The sequence below is a fragment of the Alexandromys fortis genome, unplaced genomic scaffold (assembly GCF_014885135.2).
Source record: "Alexandromys fortis isolate MF-2015 unplaced genomic scaffold, M_Fortis_MF-2015_v1.1 scaffold_15, whole genome shotgun sequence".
Taxonomy (NCBI): Eukaryota; Metazoa; Chordata; class Mammalia; order Rodentia; family Cricetidae; genus Alexandromys; species Alexandromys fortis.
Window position 1 is genome coordinate 3,370,751 of NW_026067911.1, and position 21,215 is coordinate 3,391,965.

At 44.3% G+C, this 21,215-nt stretch overlaps 1 protein-coding gene across 4 annotated transcripts; it reads right to left on the reverse strand.

Moving 5' to 3' along the window:
- Positions 1 to 5,474: 5,474 nt before the first annotated feature.
- On the reverse strand, positions 5,475 to 17,158 carry Znf639 (zinc finger protein 639). 4 transcript variants are annotated; one of them, XM_050138265.1, is made up of 7 exons: positions 17,021 to 17,158; positions 14,122 to 14,330; positions 12,944 to 13,014; positions 11,997 to 12,065; positions 10,028 to 10,138; positions 6,969 to 7,103; positions 5,475 to 6,694 (listed from the first exon to the last, which is right to left on the reverse strand). In XM_050138265.1, the coding sequence occupies exons 4-7, from the start codon at positions 12,052 to 12,054 to the stop codon at positions 5,541 to 5,543; spliced, it is 1,458 nt and encodes a 485-aa protein (XP_049994222.1). In that variant the 5' UTR covers positions 12,055 to 12,065; positions 12,944 to 13,014; positions 14,122 to 14,330; positions 17,021 to 17,158; the 3' UTR covers positions 5,475 to 5,540. The 4 variants fall into 4 exon arrangements, with proteins under 4 accessions (XP_049994222.1, XP_049994223.1, XP_049994224.1 ...); XM_050138266.1 differs by lacking the exon at positions 17,021 to 17,158 and adding an exon at positions 16,889 to 17,012; XM_050138267.1 differs by lacking the exon at positions 17,021 to 17,158 and adding an exon at positions 16,889 to 17,004 and having other exon boundaries at positions 14,122 to 14,322.
- Between the last annotated feature and the right edge of the window lie 4,057 nt (positions 17,159 to 21,215).

Sequence of the window (21,215 nt, forward strand, 5' to 3'; positions counted from 1 at the left end):
CTCAGGTTTTTTGGGGGGGAGGGAGGAGCCAGTTAAAACCTAGAATGCTCTAAATGGAGACAAAAAAATTGCATTCTGTGGAAAATCATCTTAAAACTCTGAAAGAAGCCGGGCGGTGGTGGTGCACGCATTTAATCCCTGCACTCGGGAGGCAGAGGCAGGCGGATCTCTGTGAGTTCGAGACCAGCCTGGTCTACAGAGCTAGTTCCAGGACAGGCTCCAAAACCACAGAGAAACACTGNTGAGTTCGAGACCAGCCTGGTCTACAGAGCTAGTTCCAGGACAGGCTCCAAAACCACAGAGAAACACTGTCTGGGGGGGGGGGGGGAACTCTGGAAGAAGCCAGGCTGTGGTGGTACATGCCTTTAATTCCAGCACTGGGTGTGTGGGGGCGGGGGCAGAGTCAGGTGAATCTCTGAGTTCAAGGCCAGCCTGGTCTAAAAACAAACAAACAAAAAAGCTCAGGAAAACACCTGAAAAGCTTCAGGAAGTCTCTAACCTGACCATAAGCACCTAGCTCCTCACTCTACAAATGTCTGTAAATAGTAAGAACTACTGAGAGACAGGCTCAGATCTGCTAAGCTGCCTGAAAGAGGCTCAAACCAACTGAGCTAGTTCATACACACAAAGTTGTCTATTAAGTTCTACTGCTTAGAATCCAAAATAGATACTTTTGAAATATACAAATTGAGTGCTATCTACTAGATGTACGAAAATCCATTCCAGCGTGTATAGGCTGTGTTATGTATGATGGTACATGTACCAAGGGAGGAAACTTTATAAAGTTTAGAGGTCAGATAGAAGAAAGAACCAAAAGAAACCTCCGCTGTGTTTTAGTTGGGTTGCCATGGCCTGGTATGGTAGTGCGCACCTGTGTTACAGGACATTCAGTCACACTGTAAACCCCAAGTTTGCTTTTGCATTAATTAAACAAAATCAACCTGGTTCGGGAGGCTGGGTTAGCAACTAGTTGACAGAAAGTAATCTTGGAGAGTCAGACGGTGTCTGGAAGATGATAGACAGATGCACAGGATGTAGCAGGAAGGGACTCTGTGTGGCATGGTTTTTGTTGTTTGTTTTGTTTCATTTTGGTGGAGCGGAAGGACACTCTTTCTCTTCCCAGAATTCTCCTGTTCTCATTGCCTTGCCTCTGCTTCCTGCCTGGCTACTGGGCAATCAGCATTTTATTAAACAAGTACAAGAAACAAATCTTTACAGGGTAAAATCATTGTCCTGCAGCAGATCTTTGTGTTCTTTGGAGCCCAGCCAGGTCTACGAGAGCTAGTTCCAGGACAGCTAGCACTGTTACGCAGAGAAACCCTGTCTCAAAAACAAAAAAAAAAAAAAAAAAAAAAAACGGAGAAGGGGGTTCAATTTGGAGACAGCAATATAGCTGGTGCCTGTGGGAACGGAATTCCTGCTGGGCCATGGCCCGAGTTGCCAGGCTGCTGCCCAAAAAGGCTAGTAACTGCAGAGCAGCAATTTACTGAGGGGAAACAACATACCTGCAATCCCAGCACTTGGAAAGTGGAGGCAGGAGTACCTGGAGTTCAGGGCCATCCTGAGCTACACAGCCAGGTTTGGAGCCAGCTTGTGACACTTTTGAACAAATTAAAGTTCATAGACCAGATAACTTAAGCATTGCTCACAGTTTGGAAGTCAGAGGCTGAGGTTCTGGTGAGGCCCTTCTCCCAGCATGCAGACCGATGGCTCCTTATAGTCACATATGGATGGATAAGGTCTCTAGGTCCCTTCTAAGGACATTGCTGTCTTAGTTAGGGCTTTATTGTTGACTAGACTCCAGTTTTGATTTTTGTTGTTTTGTGGTTTGTCAAGACAGGGTTTCTCTCTCTCTCTTTTTGTGGGTTTTTTTAAGACAGGGTTTCTCTTTGTAACCCTGGCCATTGTAGAACTCACTCCATACAGACATGATTTTCTTCATAGCCCTGCTTCTCTTGGAACTCACTCTGTAGACCAGCCTAGTCTAGAACTCGGAGATTTGCCTGCCTCTGCCTCCTGAGTTCTGGAATTTAAAGGTGTGATTTTTTTGTTGGTTGGTTGGTTGGTTTTGGGTAGCAAAGAGGGTTGTGCACATAGCTCAGTGGGAGTACACTTGCTTGGCCTACGTTTGATCAAAAGCACTTAAGAAAAAAATTCTGCCAGCTGTAGTGGCGTTCGCCTTTAATTCCAGCACTCAGTCGGCAGAGGCAAGACAGGTCTCTGTGAGTTCAAGGCCAGAGCAAGTTCCTGAATAGGCTAGGCTCCAAAGTTACAAAGAAACTCTCCTTGGCAAAACAAACAAGCAAACAAACAAACAAATAAAGGAACTTTACCGTACTAGCCTGGAAACCTTAATTTGATCCTTGGAATCCGTGCACAGATAGAAGGGAAGGAGCCAACTCCACCAAGTCTTTTTTTTTTTTATTTTGACCTCCACACACTAATAATAAATAACAATAATAAAACTGTGTTTGGGGCTGGAAAGATGGCTCAGTGGTTAAGAGCATTGCCTGCTCTTCCAAAGGTTCTGAGTTCAATTCCCAGCAACCACATTCTGGCTCACAATCATCTGTAATGAGGTCTGGTGCCCTCTTCTGGCCTGCAGACATACAGACAGAATACTGTATACATAATTAATAAATAAATAAATAAATAAATAAATAAATATTAAAAAAATAAAACTGTGTTTGTGGTGGCACGTGCCTTTTATCCCCAGCACTAGGGGAGGCAGAGGCAGGTGGGTCTCTGAGTTCAAGGCCAGCCTGGTCAACACAGCAGTTCCAGGACAGCTAGGGCTACGTGGAAAACGGAAAAACCATGTCTTGAAAAACAAAACAAAAAAGTGAAATTAGGAATAGTGTTATTTTCTCAAAGCCTATCTATTTTTCTTTTTTTTTTTTTTAATTATCCCTGGGAAGATAAGCAGCTGACTAATACGTGATGAGTACATTTAGAGAAGTCTAGAAAAAATTATTTCAAATGACATAGCAAAATTATACACAGGAAAGGCTTTTGAACAGTGCACAACATTTTCAGCTTTGGGAGTACTGGAAAATGCTTTGGAACCTCACAAGTAGTAACTCAATTCAAGCTGACATTTAAAAACAAAGGCACTCACCACTGCTGTTCCCCTGCCGAGACTAGTGTTCAGGACGTGCTCTGACTGGAATGTGGTTAAGCCCCAAGAGTACAGAATCTGGAGGGCTAGAGGAGGCCCTACCCTTCCTTCTCAGGATCTATAAGCAGTTAATGGTTAATGAGGTGGGAAAAACATTTTCTTCAGGGTCGTCCCTGACCCTGTAAAGCCCTCCCTCGTGATCACACAAAGATGTGAGAGGAGGACTAGTGGTGAAGAGAGAGCAGTGGGAGTGGACACGCGTGGAAACTATCCCAGGACAATGGAAATGCCTGCTTCTAAAGGGGAGATTCTAGTAGGAAATTTTCTCTGTGTGTCCTCCATCTTATTAATTACATTTCTGTGTGGGCAAGTGTGTGTTAGTCAGAGAACAGGTTGTAGTGGGTTCTCTTCCACTACATGGGTCCTGGGGAACCAAACTCAGTTTGCCACACTTAGAAGCCTTTACCCACTAAACCATCTTGCCAGTTCTGAAATTTTTCTTTCCCTGGGTCTGTTTTCCCAGAGATCACTGAGCTAAATGTACAGTTCAACTACACCAGCAGTTTAAGGCCTGTGAACTCAAGGGGATCTGGTTTCATGCTGGACTCCTGGAAAAATGCATTAGCCTGCTCTCATCAGGTCTGCTTCCTGAAAGCCAGCTCCCTGGAACTAGATGTTTCCTAGCAAGCATAAACAGCAGAATTACCAAGAATCTAAGGAAACAGCGCAAGGACAAAGTTCACTCAGTGAACTGTGCAGACCTGGATTCCACTCCTGGGTGCTATGACCTTGACTCTTTGACAGCTTGCTATTTTACAAGAAATTTAAACTGCTAAGATTTCAAGCTTTAGGAGACAGTTAACTGGAAAGCCCTACCAGGAATGTTATAATCAGAAGCAAGTTCTAGGAATGCTGGCATGCTTAATAGAAATAGATGCTGAATTGTGAGAATATGCATTGAATTATCCATTATCAAATAGTGGTATGTTTTTGGTTGAGATGGGATTTTATTTTATGGCTCAGGCCGGTCCTGAATGCTGTTTTTCTACCTTAGCCTCCTGGGCTTGTGGGGCTGGAGAGTTGGCGTGGTTAAGAGCTCCTGTTGCCAAAGACCCAGGCTTGATTTCTAGCACCCCCATAGAGGCTCACCACCTCCTCAGGAACCAAGCATGCATGCGACGCATAGCTATCCATGCAAGCAAAACACTCATATACATAAAATAATAAAAATAAATCATAAAAAGCAGCATGCTGCATCTGAAAACCTTGAGCTCCTGCAATTTAAACCTCTATCTCCAGAGTGCTTGGGTTGCCGCTGTGTGCCACCATGCCCTGGCCCAGACCCTTCTTCAGTGAGCTTGGTAGGACTGGCTGTATGATTGGTGATCCAGTAGAGACAAGGAGATGTGGGACTGTCAAGTCAGAACACTCTGGCACAGACGGCCACTGACAAGCTGAGAAGCTAGGGTTGGATCCTTCCTCAGTGGTCCTCGGGAGCAACACCTCTGCCAGCGGTGTCAGAACTGAGAACTGCTCTGTGGCGGTTACAGCAGCCACTAGGATGCAGATTCATCAATACATTACACCAGAAACCTTTCATCCCCACACCCCTAACTGTATGCTAATATTTCAGTGGGTCTTCTCAATCCGTACATTTTTGTCAGAAGTTGGGGCATGACTTTGTGGGATGATGGCTGAGGATGAAATGCTAGGAGCTCTGGTAACGGTACTTAGATGAAGATAAAGTGCCAGTTGGTTATGAAGGGGTGTAAGGTGCTCAGTTTCACACATTCCCAGCTCTCCCCGTTTACACCCTTCAACTTAAGCAGAGGCTTTAGAAATGTTTGTTGGTGTGGTGCTTTAAGCCTGCCTTCCCAGCACCGAGAGGCTGAGGCAGGACTTTAATAGCTGGAACCCAGCTTGGGCTACAAAGTGAAGCCTGTCTCAACCCAGTTACAGCAGTTATTAACTCCAGTTCCAGGGGAGCTGATGCCCGCCTCGGGCCTCCATGGATACTGCACACATCTGGTGTGCTTACATACAGGCAAACACCACACTACACATATATGCTCTGTGCCCTAGCTCTGGTAGTGCAGTAGTTAGACTTCATAGAAGATGGTCTTCAGTTCTAAAGACCAGTTGGAAGCCCTGTGGTAAAGAAAGAAAACTGTGGTCCGTCTCTTCAGCACCTTTGTTTGCATTCAGGAACTTGAAAGCATAGGCAAGAAACTGGAAAATAGTCACCAAAAGTGACAACTACAGACTGTCATGCAATTGAAAACACCTCCATTAAATATACTTATATACTGAAAAATGCAGTAATGCCAGAAAACTTGTCAAAGACAAATTATACAAGTTATGTTTCAGATCACCCATTTTAATATTAAAAAATTACTTTACATAAACAGTATGTAAAGTTAAGTCAGGCAGTCTCATGGATTGGAAGGTGACTGACTAATTCCCTCTCACTCCCAAACCTCATCAGGCAGTCACTGCATTTATGAGGCAGGTCAGCTGAATGCTTGAAGTCAAGATGAATTTTAAGATCCTCAATTTGTCCTGTTGAATATTCACAATATTGGCATAAATAAATCCTTTCAGATAAATGTGAATTTAGATGCTTGCAATATTCTAACATGCTGGAAAAGCCCTTCCCACAGTCATCACAAACGTGGGGGAAGATTTTAGTATGCTCGATAGCAACATGTCTGTTCACGTTTGTGTGAAGTCTGCTACGAAATCCACATACTTGACACACGAAGAAGTTCTTGCATTTGTCAAAGGTGATCTTGCTTAAAAGGCTGCACTGCCCGTGCCCACCACCGCTGCACTTGTCACTCAGCTCTATCAGTCTTCGAGCGTGCTCATTGACCACGTGGCTGTGCAGGTCCTCAGGGTCGCCTGTCTCGTGCTCACAGAACTGGCACAGGTACTGTTCATCGCGGCTGTGCTCCTGGAAGTGCAGGTAGAGCTCACTGCTGGAGGAGAACTGCACGTCACACTGCTCGCACCAGTAAAGGTGGTCGCTGAAGTGGGTGTCCGCAATGTGCTGGCTGAGGTTCTCAAAGATCACGGTCTTATAGTCACAGTACTTACAGATGTAGGGGTCTTCTTCATGAAGTTTGGCGTGCTCAATGAGAAGCATATTAGTGGAAAAGCTTTCCTTACACACTCGACACACATTCGAGTCAGTGCGCTTGTGTTTCAGGATCATATGCTGCTTTAGGTCAGAAAAGTACTTACTGTTGAATTCACAAAGTTCACACTTGTAGAGGCCACTGCTGTTGGCTCTCAGTAAAGGCCACTTCTGTTGGGCAGTCACATTCAAAGCTTGGTTCTTGTCAAGTATTTTACAGAGTTTAGCTGGTGGTTCTTCATCAGTCTGGTCTTGGAGGCTCTCGGAGGAATTGTTCTCTGTTTCTATATCATAATCTTCAGAAATGGCATGAACTTCTACAGCAATTGGGACGTCTTCTGAGGTGTGAACCTCTATAGGGCTCTCCTCTTGAGTGTGCTGAGGCACAGACTCGGGCGAATCACATTCTTCATCACAGATTTCCACATCAGCAGACTTTTCTGAAACAGAGGAAGCCCGCTGTTATAGTACTGTACTACATAAGCCCTATTAGAGAATCATCCTATGTAGTACTGTCCACAGTACACCACATTAGATACATCAGTCCACGGCTGCCCACTGCACTAAGCCCTTCAGAACCAGCTGTCCCAGTACTGCAGCACTGTACTAAGTCCCATTACAAACAGCTGTGTGAACAGTAGTTACGGCATGCACTGCTTTTACCTGCTCTGTACAAAATACATTAAATGCTATCGGGTAATGAGTTCCTCTAACCTGTGGGAAAGACAGTGTGGTCTAGAATTCTAAGCACGGGGCTGGGAACAAGGTAGTTCTGATTCCTGTTTCTGGCCTTGGTTCCGTCTGTAAATTTGGGCAAGTCATTTGATGTCTCAGGATCAGAATCATCATCTGTAAAAAGAATTAGTAAAAACATTTTATATCAAAGCATTAACCATCACAAAATACTTAACACCAATAGAAACAACAGACTTAGCCATGAAAGGACATATTGCCTATTACATATTACAGATCCCTATAGACACTGAGAATATACCAGAATAATCCACTGCCTTTGTTTATATACCCAACTTACTGGAATACACTCTGAACTTCCTAAGGAGTGAGAATGAATCACTATTCCTTTAGTTCAGCCTCGTTCCCTCCAAGTTAGCATGATCTGAGGGTCAACAGAGAAAACTGGACGGCAGTATATGTGTGTGCGTTTTAATAGACTATTTTTTTTTTGTTTGTTTTTCTTTCTTTCTTTTTTTTGTTTGTTTTTTTTCGAGACAGGGTTTCTCTGTGGCTTTGGAGCCTGTCCTGGAACTAGCTCTGTAGACCAGGGTGGTCTTGAACTCACAGAGATCCACCTGCCTCCGCCTCCCGAGTGCTGGGATTAAAGGCATGCGCCACCACCACCGGGCTTAATAAACTATTTTTTAAAAGAAAAACTTAGGGGGAAAATCATGAAAACAGTATAAAGTACTCCTAACATATCACAACATTTCCACTATTAATTCTTTTTTTTTTAATTTTTTATATTTATTTATTTATTTATTTATTTATTTATTTATTTATTATGTATACAATATTCTGTCTATGTGTATGCCCGCAGGCCAGAAGAGGGCACCAGACCCCATTACAGATGGTTGTGAGCCACCATGTGGTTGCTGGGACTTGAACTCAGGACCTTTGGAAGAGCAGGCAATGCTCTTAACCTCTGAGCCATCTCTCCAGCCCCCCACTATTAATTCTTTACATTAGTATGGGGCATTTGTTGCAATTAATGATTGATATATGGCCACTGATAGTGATATATTATTACTAACTAAAGCCCATACTTCATCCAGACTTACTTTGTTTTTACCCAATGTCCTTTTGGATACCACATACATTTAGTCATGTCTATCTAGGTGACTGAAAATTGACTGTCCTAAGGACTATTGTCAGCCATTTTGTAGAATGCTGTACTAATGGAACTTATCTGTTTCTTTTTCTCATGATTAGATTGGAATTGCGAGATCCTGGAAGGCAGACCCCCTTGCCATCCCTTCCGGAATGCACACTAACTGCTGAGCTACCCTCCTGACCTGGCCAGTGTGCCACCTGGTTTCTGTCCTCCCCTACTCTCCTCTCTGAACGTCACTGTGATGCCTACACCAAGAAGTGGAAAGTTGGGTTCCATCTCCTTAAGGGAGGAATTCATGCAGGTGGTTATGGTTCACACCTTTAATCCCAGCACTCAGGAGGCAGAAGCAGGCAGATCTATCTCTAAGTTTGAGGCCAGTCTGGTCTACAGAGCTCCAGGATAGTTGTGGCTACACAGGGAAATCTGTCTTGAAAAAAACAGTGATGTGGGGGGGGTTCTTTTGTGCAAGCAATTTTTCTCTTCTATCCCTATTTATGCACGATCATTTATAGCAGTACAGATTCATGTTTCTCGAATTATTTTCAGCTTTGGCTACTGGAAGCTTTCCTTTTGTCTTCAATGCTGGGGTGGAAGCCAGGGACTCATGTGCGCTAGACAAGCACTGTCACCTGAGCTCCGCCTAGGCCCTCAAGAGCGCCTTCAGCTCATCCGTACTGTGTGTGTTGTTGTTTTTTAATACTTCCTATTTTCCAGCGCTACAAGATGCTCCAAAGTCATCTGTCTATCTCCTCCCCAGATCTGGAGCCAGCCATGGCTATAGGGGCTTTAGTTCATTGGTATTTTAAACCAAGACCTGAACATAAAATATGCTCACTGCTATTATTTGCTTCTTTTAGGCCTCACAACTGCCTAGTTCTATTAACTGTCACGGATACAGATGCAGATCCGTGAGCACCTCTGTGTGCGAGCATGAAAGTCTACTGAGCCAGGTGTGGGCTCACACAGACAAGGAGCAGCAGTGGGTGCAGAGAAAGAAAAGTGTGCATGTTCTTATCATTTACCAATGCTCTAGAGAAGAGGGGGCAACAGAGAATTTGAGACTGAAAAATACCTAACAGCTGCTCTTGACCCTTCCCTTCTCTCAGCACTCCAGACTGAGAGAAGACACTTGACTGCCAACATCCAATTTTAGGTCACTCCGGCTTTGGATCAACTCTTAGCCAAATAAAAGAAATTAAGAGTTTGCTTAAAAATGAAAGTTGCTTCCCAGCACTCGGGAGGCAGAGGCAGGCGGATCTCTGTGAGTTCGAGACCAGCCTGGTCTACAAGAGCTAGTTCCAGGACAGACTCCAAAACCACAGAGAAACCCGGTCTTGAAAAACCAAAAGAGGGGCTGGAGAGATGGCTCAGAGGTTAAGAGCATTGCCTGCTCTTCCAAAGGTCCTGAGTTCAATTCCCAGCAACCACATGGTGGCTCACAACCATCTGTAATGGGGTCTGGTACCCTCTTCTGGCCTGGAGGCATACACACAGACTATTGTATACATAATAAATAAATAAATATAAAAAAAGTGAAAGTTACTTATTTAAAAAACTACTTTTTTGGCCTGGAGGGATGGCTCAGCCGTTAAAGGCTAGGCTCACAACCAAAAATATAAGAGTTCGGTTCCCAGCACCCACGGCTGTCCCTCCAGGTATAAAAACAAAAACTACTTTTTTCTGATATTACAACAATTAAAATCTTTGCCTGCCTTGGAACTATAAGCCCACATTTCAAACTACCGTTTCAGATAATCCTGAAGGGAAAACATGCAAAGGCAGCCTTGTTTCTTGGCTTTTGTTTTTTGCAGTACCACAGAGGAGTCAGTTCTTACACACAGAGGCAGAGGCTCATCCATGGGGGGCATCCCTAGGTCCTGTCAAAGCAAGTTACACTGAGTACTCTGGAAGATGTGGGACTTACCTTTGTTGTCAAAGTATTTTAAGTCAGGTTGTCTCATAGAGCAGACACTGTAACAATGATCAGAAAAGATTCCACTGACTCCATCTGTGATTCTGCTTATTCCAGAAGAATCTGAACGTAAAAAAAAAAAAAAAATGAAGACAATTCCCAGCATAGTACACAGATGCATGAGCTAGTCTGACATATTTTTTTGTTTACTTCCTCCCTAAGTTAAAGACTGAACCCAGCACCTTACACATACCAGGCAAGCCCTCCACCTATAGCCCTAGCCTGTATTTTCATGATTTTGACGAGTTTCAATAGGAAAAATGTAGCGTGTTCCTCAGTTTTACACTTTAGATCAGACACTGGCGTTTGGCTTTAAAAAAGAGCCATAAACTAAACTATAGTAACGCTTAAGAAGCTGAGTGACTGAGTTCGAGGCCAGCCTGGCTCAGGACAGGCTCCAAAGCCACAGAGAAACCCTGTCTCGAAAAACCAAAAAAAAAAGAAGCTGAGTGACTGCTGCACACCTATGGTGTCAGGAACACAGAGGCTAAGGTGGATCAGCAAGGCTTTAATTCTATAATGAATTTAAATAAGATAAAACTGAAACCTTTAGAAACGGGCTGGAGAGATGGCTCAGATACTGTGTTGCTAGGTTCAGTTTACAGCACCCACATGGTGGCTCACAACTGTCTGTAACTCAGTTCCAGGGGATCTAACACCTTCGAGCCTCCACCAGCACTAGGCTTATGGTGCACATACATAAATGTTGTCAAAACACTCATACACATAAAAATAAATGTACCTTGAAACATATACAAGGAAACATTTGCCTAAAGTTTGAATCTCACAAAATACACATATATAATAAATGCTGTGTTAAGGATTAAAACAGTGAATTAGCTACCGTGAACTACTAAGAAGGCATGCCATGCCACGTAAGTGCCAAGAAAGCGTAATACATGAGGAGAACTAGTCTCAGGAGCAGAGAGGGCTTCTGAATACCAGTCATTCCAAACATTGCCTGGTAAGCACCAATAAATACACAGTAGACCAAGCTCACTTTCCTCATAAAGGGCATGTGCAAGGAGCAAGCTAATGGGTATGCTGTCTCAAGTATGTGTGCTAGAGATGGTCACAAAGATGATCTTCTTTCTTTGTTTTTTATGACAGGATTTCTTTGTGTGACCTTAGCTGTCATGGAACTCTGCTCTATAGATAGACCAGGCTGGCCTGGAGTGCTAAGCTTAAAGGCATGCACCACTAGCAGCCTCGTTTTCCTTTTTTTGAGATTGGATCTCATGCAGCCCAAGCTGACCTCACTCTGGATCTGTCCTGCCTCCATCTCTCAAGTGATGGGATGAGGCGAAACCAGGGCTTCATGTATACAAGGCAAGCATCCTATACACTGAGCTATACCCCCAGCCCAGACCTCTTATGTTAACAGAGCAGAGCCAACCTCTGTCACAAATTACACAATCAAGATAAAAACTGGGGAGGTAGAGATGGCTCAGTGATTAAGAAGAGCACTTGGGTTGCTCTTGCAGAGGACCTGGGTTCAGTTCTAGCTCCTCCATGATGGTTCACAACCATCAAGTACTTCCAGGGGATCCAACACCCTCTTCTGACTTCCATAGGCAACAGGCACGCACATGGTACCACATACACATGCAGATAAACACTCAAGACACATAAAATAAAGGTCACAGTTCCATAAAGTGTTCAAGATAAAGCTTTTTCCCTCAATATTTGCTGCTGAAGTTATTGCTGCGCCGTAAGCACAGTTCTGACTCTGATGATATATGAGGAGTAAGCTGGGAACTCTAAAATGTCAAGTGGTAAAGCACCCTGTAGCACTCCATCTAGGAGACATACGAGAAAATGGTCCAGACAGCACCTTATCATTTATGCAAAACTAGATGGGAATAACAACTACGCAGAAATTAATCCATTACTCTTTTGAAAATAATAATTATTCACTAACCTGAATAACGAGAAGGGTGTAAAGTCTTCCTTTTTCTTTTTTTAGGATATTCATTCATATCTTTTCAATCTAAAAAATGAAAAACATTCACAGACATGGTACAATAACTAGTATTATTGTATAAATTCTTTTGAGCCAAAGACTTTATTAGCAATAAGAAATGGGGGTGGGGTGGAGAAATGGCTCAGCAGTTTTCTAAGAAGACTGGCTACTCTTCCAGAGGACCTGGGTTCAATTCCCAGCACCCATGTGGCAGCTCACTACTATCTGTAATTTGAATCTCAGGGACTCTGACTCCCTTCTGTGGGCCTCCAAGGGTACCAAGAATGTATGTGGTGCAAGACATCCATACATATAAAATATTTTATAAAGAAATCTGTGTGGAACATGAAAATAGGTATCACAAGAACAACACTGCACAATGCCTCTCTCTATTGAAAATTATAGAGAGCCTCCCAGATAAGCCTAGACTATGAGACCCTGTCTCATAAAACAAAGCAACATGCACCTTTTAGTCCCAGCATTCAGGAGGCTGAGACAGGCAGAGTCTGAGACTATACTGGTCTACAAAAAGAGTTCCAGACCAGCCATGGTTACAAAGCGAGACCCTGTCAATCAAATACACACACCACTGCCTCCCCCCCCCACAGACCCCCCCCACAACCCATTTTATCTTTGGGCCTACAACATTTCTACAGACTTCAAGCTAAAGATGGATATCTTTCCTTTTAAAATATAGTTGTGACTCTATTAACACAATGGCTTCCAGAAAAAATGTGTTATACAGACTCTTGGAATATAAGTAATTTTCAAGAAAGAAAAGAATCTTAATAATGATTATGATGTCACATTCAACATTCTACTGAGAAGTGTGGCTGCCACCAAACAACTAAATTCCCATGAACCATTAGAAAATTTACTAATTAGTTTGGCTGTATTCCACTTACTTGGTATAATTATCAATACTACAGCAAGGAAAATGAATTACAGGCAAATTTCCACAGATGGCAAAAAACACCTACAAGTAAAAGAGACCAGCAGTCATATAAGCAACAGCACCACTGAATGAGCCGTAGCTCATGGATAAAATGCTTCCACATCTTAAATTAGCCACAGAAAGAATGAACTCGGACATAATATTTATGCTTTCTAAACTCTTAACAATTGTATATACTGATAAATACCCAATTTTTTTTTGGGGGGGGTGGTTTCGAGACAGGGTTTCTCTGTAGCTTTGGAGCCTGTCCTAGAACTAGCTCTTACAGACCAGGTTGGCCTCGAACTCACAGAGATCCACCTGCCTCTGCCTTCCTCACCTAGCTAAATACCCAATTATATGTAAAATTTTCATATTTCTTTTAAAATTTTTATATTTATAGCCACAGCTGTATCTTGACATCAAAATCACAGTGTACGTCTGCATTAATTTATTCAGACATTAGAAAAATCACAAATGGCCAGGTGGTGGTGGTGCATGCCTTTAATCCCAGCACTCAGGAGACAGAGACAGGTGGATCTCTGTGAGTTCGAGGCTAGCTTGGTCTACAGAGTGAGTTTCAGAACAGGTTCCAAAGCTACAGAGAAACTCTGTCTCAAAAAACAGAAAAACAAAACAAAAACAATAAAAAGAAGGAAGGAAGGAAGGTCACAAATGGCTGGTTGTGGTAGTCCACACTTTTAATCCCAGCACTAAGAAGCAGAAGCAGATGGCTCTCTCTGAGTTCAAGGCCAGCCAGAGCTATTACACAGAGAAACCCCGTCTAGAAAAAAAAAAAAAAAAAAAAAAACAAGAAAAATGACAAAATATCCAAGCTCCTTCTCCCATCTCAGCTTAACATCTGTCCACTGGTGCAGGGAGGGAGCACCCTGAATGCTGCTTTTCTCTCTCCACTTCTTCCCTGTTAGTTTCTTGAGCTAGCGCCTATGTAGTCCTGTCTAGTCCTAAGACTCCATCTATGGTGGTCTTGTCCTAGCCCCTGGAGTCACTGCCCAAGGGGCACACACTAGGTTAGTCACTGTGCTGCATGTCACATGATCACACAATGATAAGGTGGCATTCTTCTTACTTATGTCATCTTCCCAACAGTCCCATGAGGAACACAGAAGGGTTCCCTATCAAACTCACCTCATTTTAAGCACTGAAGAAACTAACTCCAATAAAGTCCATTATGACATAGCAGGACCAAAGATGGAACACTTGTCTTTGGACTGCTGGTGTCAATTAACTCTGTGTGTGTGGGACTCTCACTGCTCCATACCGCCACCAGCAAGTCTGTTCATCTTCCCTCACGTTCTTAGCCACAGGTCGGAGGGGGGGAAGCGATACCTGGAAAACTGACAGCCATATTCTTTTTTTTTTTTTAATATTTATTTATTTATTATGTATACAATATTCTGTCTGTGTGTATGACAGCAGGCCAGAAGAGGGCACCAGACCACATTCCAGATGGTTGTGAGCCACCATGTGGTTGCCGGGAATTGAACTCAGGACCTTTGGAAGAGCAGGCAATGCCCTTAACCACTGAGCCATCTCTCCAGCCCCCGACAGCCATATTCTTATAGAAACATTAGGTACATATACAAAATGCCTCACCCAACACCATAAACAGCATTATTTGGTTTTTAGAGACAGGGTTTCTTGTAGCCCATATCTTAACATATATTAACTAATATGTCAAGAGGAAATTTCAGATTGTTCAGAACACAAAAGGGAAACCAAGCATGGAAATACAATGATTTAAAATAGCAAGTTGGATTTGGCCTGTCAAGAGAGAGAAGACAGGTGAGAGTCTGACTTCTACTTAGGACCGAACACCACCAAAGGCTTACTAAGACCACTCACAACCAAACCTGCTAATCAAGCTTCATATCAGCAAACAGTATGGGCTTTCTGTATGCAAGTGCCTTCATAAAGACATTCGGGGCATGCACACATGCAAACTGCCACAGCACAGGAGTGGTGTGTCCAGGGGATTGAACTCAGGTCATCAGGCGCCTTTACTCACGGAGCCATCTTGCCAGCTCCAGAAATTTAGCTTCTTAATCAAATAATATAAATCAGATAAACTTGTGCTAATTCTATCAAAAAGATTGTGAATCACCTGAAACTTACCTCTGCCCCCAACTATACACACGTAGAAAACCAGGACATTTAAAATCAAACCACCTAAAATCTATTCACTCAGAAAAAGTCAAATTTTGATGATGTATCCACAGTTTATAATGTAGTGCTTAAAAAAAAAAAAAAGCCAGGCGGATCTCTTGTGAATTTGAGGACAGCTGATCTACAGAACAGGTTACAGGACAGCCAGGGCTGTACCCACAGACAACCTTGTCTGGGGTAGGTGGAAGAATCACCCCAAAAAAACAAACAAAACCCCTCTACTTTGCTGAGTGTGGTGGTGCATTGCTTTATTCCCAGCCCTCAGGAGGCAGAGACAAGAGATCTTTGATTTCTTGGTCAACCTGGTCTACATAATGAGTTCCAGAACCAGTCAGGAGTACATTGTTTCAAAAAAGAATGAACAGATGGGATGTGGTCATATGTCAATTCTGAATTTAATCTACATTTGACGTATTTGTTTGTTTGTTTGTTTGAACTCAAAGGTCTGCCTCTGCCTTCACGAGAGTGCAGGGATCAAAGGTATGCACCACCCCTCCTGGCTGTGTCTTCATTTCTGAGAAAACATGAAAGAAAAAGTCCCACTTTACAAAGCCCCAACCCCATCCTCAGGCAAAGGGCGGTCTGGTTGGCAGCCTACGTGTACATCCCTAAAAATCTGGGAGCACAATATATGAAATCTTATTTTAAAAATCCTCCTCCATAGCTGGGCCATGGTGGCACATGCCTTTAATCCCAGTACTTGGGAGGCAAAGGCAGGTGGATCTCTGAATTCAAGGCCAGTCTAGTCTTCGGATCTCAAGTTCCAGGATAGCTGGGGCTACACAAAGAAACCCTGTCTCGAAAAACTTAAAAAAATCATCTTCCATGTCAACAGCAGAGCTCAGGGGCTCACAGCTGGCATCCCAGCACTCAGGAGGCTGAGGTAAGACTACACTGAAAGACTATCTCCTAAAAACAAAATAAACAGGTAACCACACGTAGGCACATTGGCACATGACATCTTACTAGTGCTTCCCTTTTCAAAGACTTCATGCAACTCTAGTGTCTACACAATGCAAAGATGGATTTTTAAAAACCTTGTTTTCGTGTGTGTGCGTGTATTGTGTAGTACAAGAGAGGGTGTTGAATCTCCTGGAGATGGAGTTACAGGCAATCATGAGCCTGCTCCAATTGGCTGTTCTCTCCAGCTCCAACAAAGGGTCGTTGCGTTTTCAAGACGTTTAAATTACTTTTAGTTTTCACTACCATAAAAGTAAGTATTTTCAGGACCGGCGTGATGGCTCAGACGGCGCTTACCGGCAAGCCTAACCTGAGTGATTCCCGGAACCCACATGGTGGAAGAACAGACTTCTTGAAAGTTGTCCTGTGACCTCTACACTTGCGTTGTGCCACACGTGTGCATGCATGCACACAATAACCACACATAATTTCAAGCATAAAAAGAGAATTTTCACATTCTGATTGAAGCTCGGCGTTGTGGCTCACGCCTCTAAGTCCAGCCTGGGCTACACAAGACCTTGTCACAAATAACAGGAATTGAAGCGGCTTTCGGAGTGCTGGCCCCATTTGGCCTTTCCCGAGACCCGCCGTCCCTGAGGATGCAGGGCCGGGTCCCCGCTGGGGAGGAGCGGCCTCCTGCAGGCCGGCGTGGGCCTCCACGCCGCAGAGTCCACCCGAGCCACGGCCGCCGACCCACACCCAGCTGGGCAGGCCCCGCTCGCCCCGCGGCCCTCGCTCGGCGCACAGGCCCCGGCAGGCCGGCCCTCACCTCACGCAGCAGCGCAGCTCCGCCGAGGCCCGCCCGGGTGATGGTACGGAGGTGGCTGCCGGGAGATCGCCCACGCCCTCCCCCGCCGCGCGCGCCCTCCCTGCCCTGCCCGCCAGGCCCGGCTGCACTCACCCCGTCGCTCCGCGCATGCGCCGCTGCAGGCCGCGAGGAGGGGGGGGGAGAAAAACCCCTGAACCCCAGGCTGAGGGCGTGGTCTGAGAACGAGGCGGGCGTGGTTTCGTGCTGTGGGCGGGGCCTGATAACAGGACGCGGGCTGGGAGAGGCTCACCGTGTCTCCCGCCCCCCCCCCATTCATCCCTCTGTGCTCAGGGTTCTCCTACCCGGCGGGTCCCTGAAGGCCGCCTGTGATCAATTTGCGGGGCTTCACGATCATTAGCGTTTCACCTGGAAGTATCTCTGCAGCCTGATGTCACACACACACCGCGTGGTGGTTGCACTCAAGCCCTAACAAAGAGCATCCGGGCTAGATAAGTACAGGTCCGGGAAAAGGCGACACGTTTGGAGACGTCTCCTCAGGCCACACCCTAGATTCTAGAGGCCTTGGGGATTAGAGGTGGGGTGTGAGAGGCTGAAGAAAATGACTCAGCGGTTAAGCAAGAGTATATAAGAGTATTACTCCTCTAACAGAAAAAGCACCCACATGGGCACTCACAACCGCCTGTATTGTAATTCCAACTGCGGGTTCTGATGCCTCCGCAGACGCACACAACACACACACCTAAATGCAAATAAATCCTAAAAGAGAAGTTTTGGTGGAGTGAACAGAGGCTATACAAAGGATTGGATTTCATCTTTTAAATACTTTTCGGACCTTGACAGTCAATGAGCTGATGGAAAAGAATTAAATTAAATGAACGTGCCAGGCGGTGGTGGCACGCGCCTTTAATTCCAGCACTCGGGAGGCAGAGACAGGTGGATCTTTGTGAGTTCGAGGCCGGCCTAGTCTATGCCCAGTCTACAGGAGTTAGTTCCAGGACGGCCAGAGCTGTTACACAGAGAAAGCCTGTCTCGAAAACCAAAAGAAAGAAAGAAAAGAAAAAGAAAAAAATTAAATGAACATAATTGTGAACATAGTTTTTGAATTATCCCTTAGACTGGAGGAAGAGTTCAGTAGTGGTCTGTGCTTGGCAGGGTGAGAACTGAGGTTTGAGCCCTTGTCCTTACAGTCTAGAGTGTGACTGTGTGTTTTCTCGCCCCTCCCTCAGTGTTAAGAATGGACTCCAGGGGATGGAAAGAAGGCTCTGCTGTTAAAAATCTCTACTAGGAGACCCAGGTTCAATTCCCAGGCTCACAACTGCCTATGAATTCAGTTCTAGGTAATCAGACGCTGCATTCTGACCGTCATGTGCAGTACAAACACACGTAATGCTCAGACATACGTCCAGGGAAACACTCGTACACAAGAGAATAAAATATATAAAAACAAAACAAAACTTCAGTTTTGTTTTTTTGAGACAGTTTCTCTGTGTAACAGTCCTAGCTGTCCTGAAACTTGCTTTATAGATCAGGCTGGCTTCGAATTCTCAATCTGCTTCTGAAGCACGATTAATAAAAACTAAGAGACAGAATTTGGGGTTCAACCTGAAGGTAAGAAAACCAAAATGGCCAGCATTGGCTCTTACCTCAACTTCAGTCTGAAAATGATGATCCTGCCTCCAGGAATCTCAAAATGGGACCAAGACTGAGAGCTGTCTCCTCCCGTTTTATAATCCTCTCGAGTTCTGGGATTAAAGGCATGTACCACTGCCACCTGGTTTCTATGGTAAACTAGTGTGGCTGCTGGGATTAAAGGTGTGTGCCACCACTGCCCGGTCTGCAAGGCTGGCCAGTGTGACTGTTTTACTTTCCCAATCCCGAGGCAAGTTTTATTTATTAAAATACAAATGAAATGCCACTACATGCCTCTGCCTTCTGAGTGCTGGGATTGAGCATGTGCCACCACATCTGGCTTAAAAAAAAAAAAAAAAAAAAATCTTAAGTAATGTAATTGCAGGCCTCCACCACTGAGCTGTCTCCCAACCCCTAATCTGGAGTGAGGGAAAGCCATCAGGACAATTAGAAAAAAGGAGCTGTGTTACTTGGTTTTTTAATTTAAGCACCCGGGGTTCAACCAATTGTAAGTGAATGGCTAAATTGAGTCAGGGTACCTTATTCCCAAGGTCACCTGCAAAGCCCCAGCTGTGGTTCCGTGTCTTGCCCCCTCTCATACACTGTGTTCTTGCTGACAGTCACCTGCTACTCAGGCAGTCTTTACTGACCGCCCCCACCATGACGGGAAATCCAGCTGTGCGGTACTGGAGAGGCAGTGCTTGTTTGTGAGGTTCAGTTTAGTGACCTCATAATCCACAGGCGTTCTCAGCTTAGACAAATGAATATTCACAGACATTAGTGTGACCCGAATAAAGTAAGAAAGGATTTGCAGACACAATTCACTCCTGGTATACTTAGTACCTGGCACAGAATAAGGGAATCAATTTGAGTGATCGCTACAAGACTGTTGAATTCTTAAAGATGCTGCCGCGGATGTTGGCTTCAGTGTGAGTCCAGTGGTGGCAACAGGGGGCGCCATGCCACAACCGTCAGAGCTTCTCATACTTGCCCTTGCCTGATCTGTCTTCTACGCAGCGGTTTTATTCCAAAGCATTTTGTAAACACACATCCTTTTGTCTGCATCACTAAAAAAAAAAAAAAAAAAAAAAAAAAAAAAAAAAAAAAAAAAAAAAAAAAAAAAAAAAAAAAATAAGAAAAGCTTGCTGGGTGAACCACGGAGTCGCCTTTGTCATAGTATTTCGATGTCATGCATCACTGTCATAGATGATTAACTGGAGTCTTTCTTGGTCTTTTTTCAAGCCTCCCCTTTTCTCCTTCCCCTCAGAGGGGCAGCTGGGTAAACTCTTGAAAGCCCTAGGACAACATTTTTACAGGGATATTTAACCGCCACCCTCCCAACCTTTTGCAAAACGTGTATTATAGCTTGAGTTTTTCCTGATTACACAGGTGTGAGTTATATAGTAGACAACAGAACAGTATAAAGAATGAAAAAAATTACCAAGTCCCACATCCCTGAACTGTGTGCTTTGATCTGTGTCTGCTCATGACTTTTATATCTGCATGCACAAATATTTTCTCAAAATCAGATTATCATGTTAAGTGGCAGCTTCTTTCAGTTAATATAATATAAACATTCCTTATATTATTAAAGTCCTAGTGGTACCTTACATTTACTGTAAATGACAATATAAGTCAAACCATGGTATTTAAGCTGTTTGCACCTTTTCAACTACCTTGCCAAAGCAGGCATGGAGGCAAATGACTATAATCCCACTTGTAAAGTGGAGGCAGAAGGATCAAAAGTTCGACAGTCTCAACTACACACCAAGTTGGAGGCCAGCCTAGCCCTTGTCCCCACCTGTGTTCAATGAATATGCATTTGGATTCATTAGTGAGCCTCCTGCTTAGCATTTTAAGGAGACTGCAGTAGCCATGGTAGAGGGGTTAATACAAGAAGATCTTTTGAGCCTTTTAATGACAGGCTTGAAAGGCCACTGGGGAAATCTTTTCAGTTCTCTGTGGGCCATAATTGTCTGAAGTATTCCCGTATTCTGAGTTTTGAAGTCCCAGCACCATTGCCCACCTTGCTCTGAGGGCTAATGTTACGCATTAAGTTTAAGCTACGGTGCTTGAGAGAGCTGTACAACAGAAATGCCGCTAACCTGTAAGCAGCGCTGGCAAAGGACAGACAACTTCCTAGAATCCTGAGACTGTTGTTCATGAACTATGACAAGCTGCACGTTTTGACTTCAGTAAATAGGCTTGGTTGCCCAACTGCGCAGGGTGTGCCTGACTACAAGTAGGTGGGAGGTACGTATCAGGGTATACGTGTCAGGATGCACGCTAGTCCCTGTCTGGATGAAGGTGTGAAGGACGGAGCCTTGTGGGCTTTGCCTTTAAAAGCCCCTGACTAATGTAATTCAGCGCCATTCTCTGGGAATCCTGGGTGTGGACTTGGCCTGTGTCCGTCATTCTGACCGATATTCACTAAAGCTTGCTTCCAAATTTGGCTTAAAAATTGTGGTAGAGGGCTGGAGAGATGGCTCAGTGGTTAAGAGCACTGCCTGCTCTTCCAAAGGTCCTGAGTTCAATTCCCAGCAACCACATGGTGGCTCACAACCATCTGTAACGGGGTCTGGTGCCCTCTTCTGGCCTGCAGGCATACATGCAGACAGAATACTGAGAATACTGTATACATAATAAATAAAAATAAATCTTAAAAAAAAAAGCTACTTAAAAAAAATTGTGGTAGAGG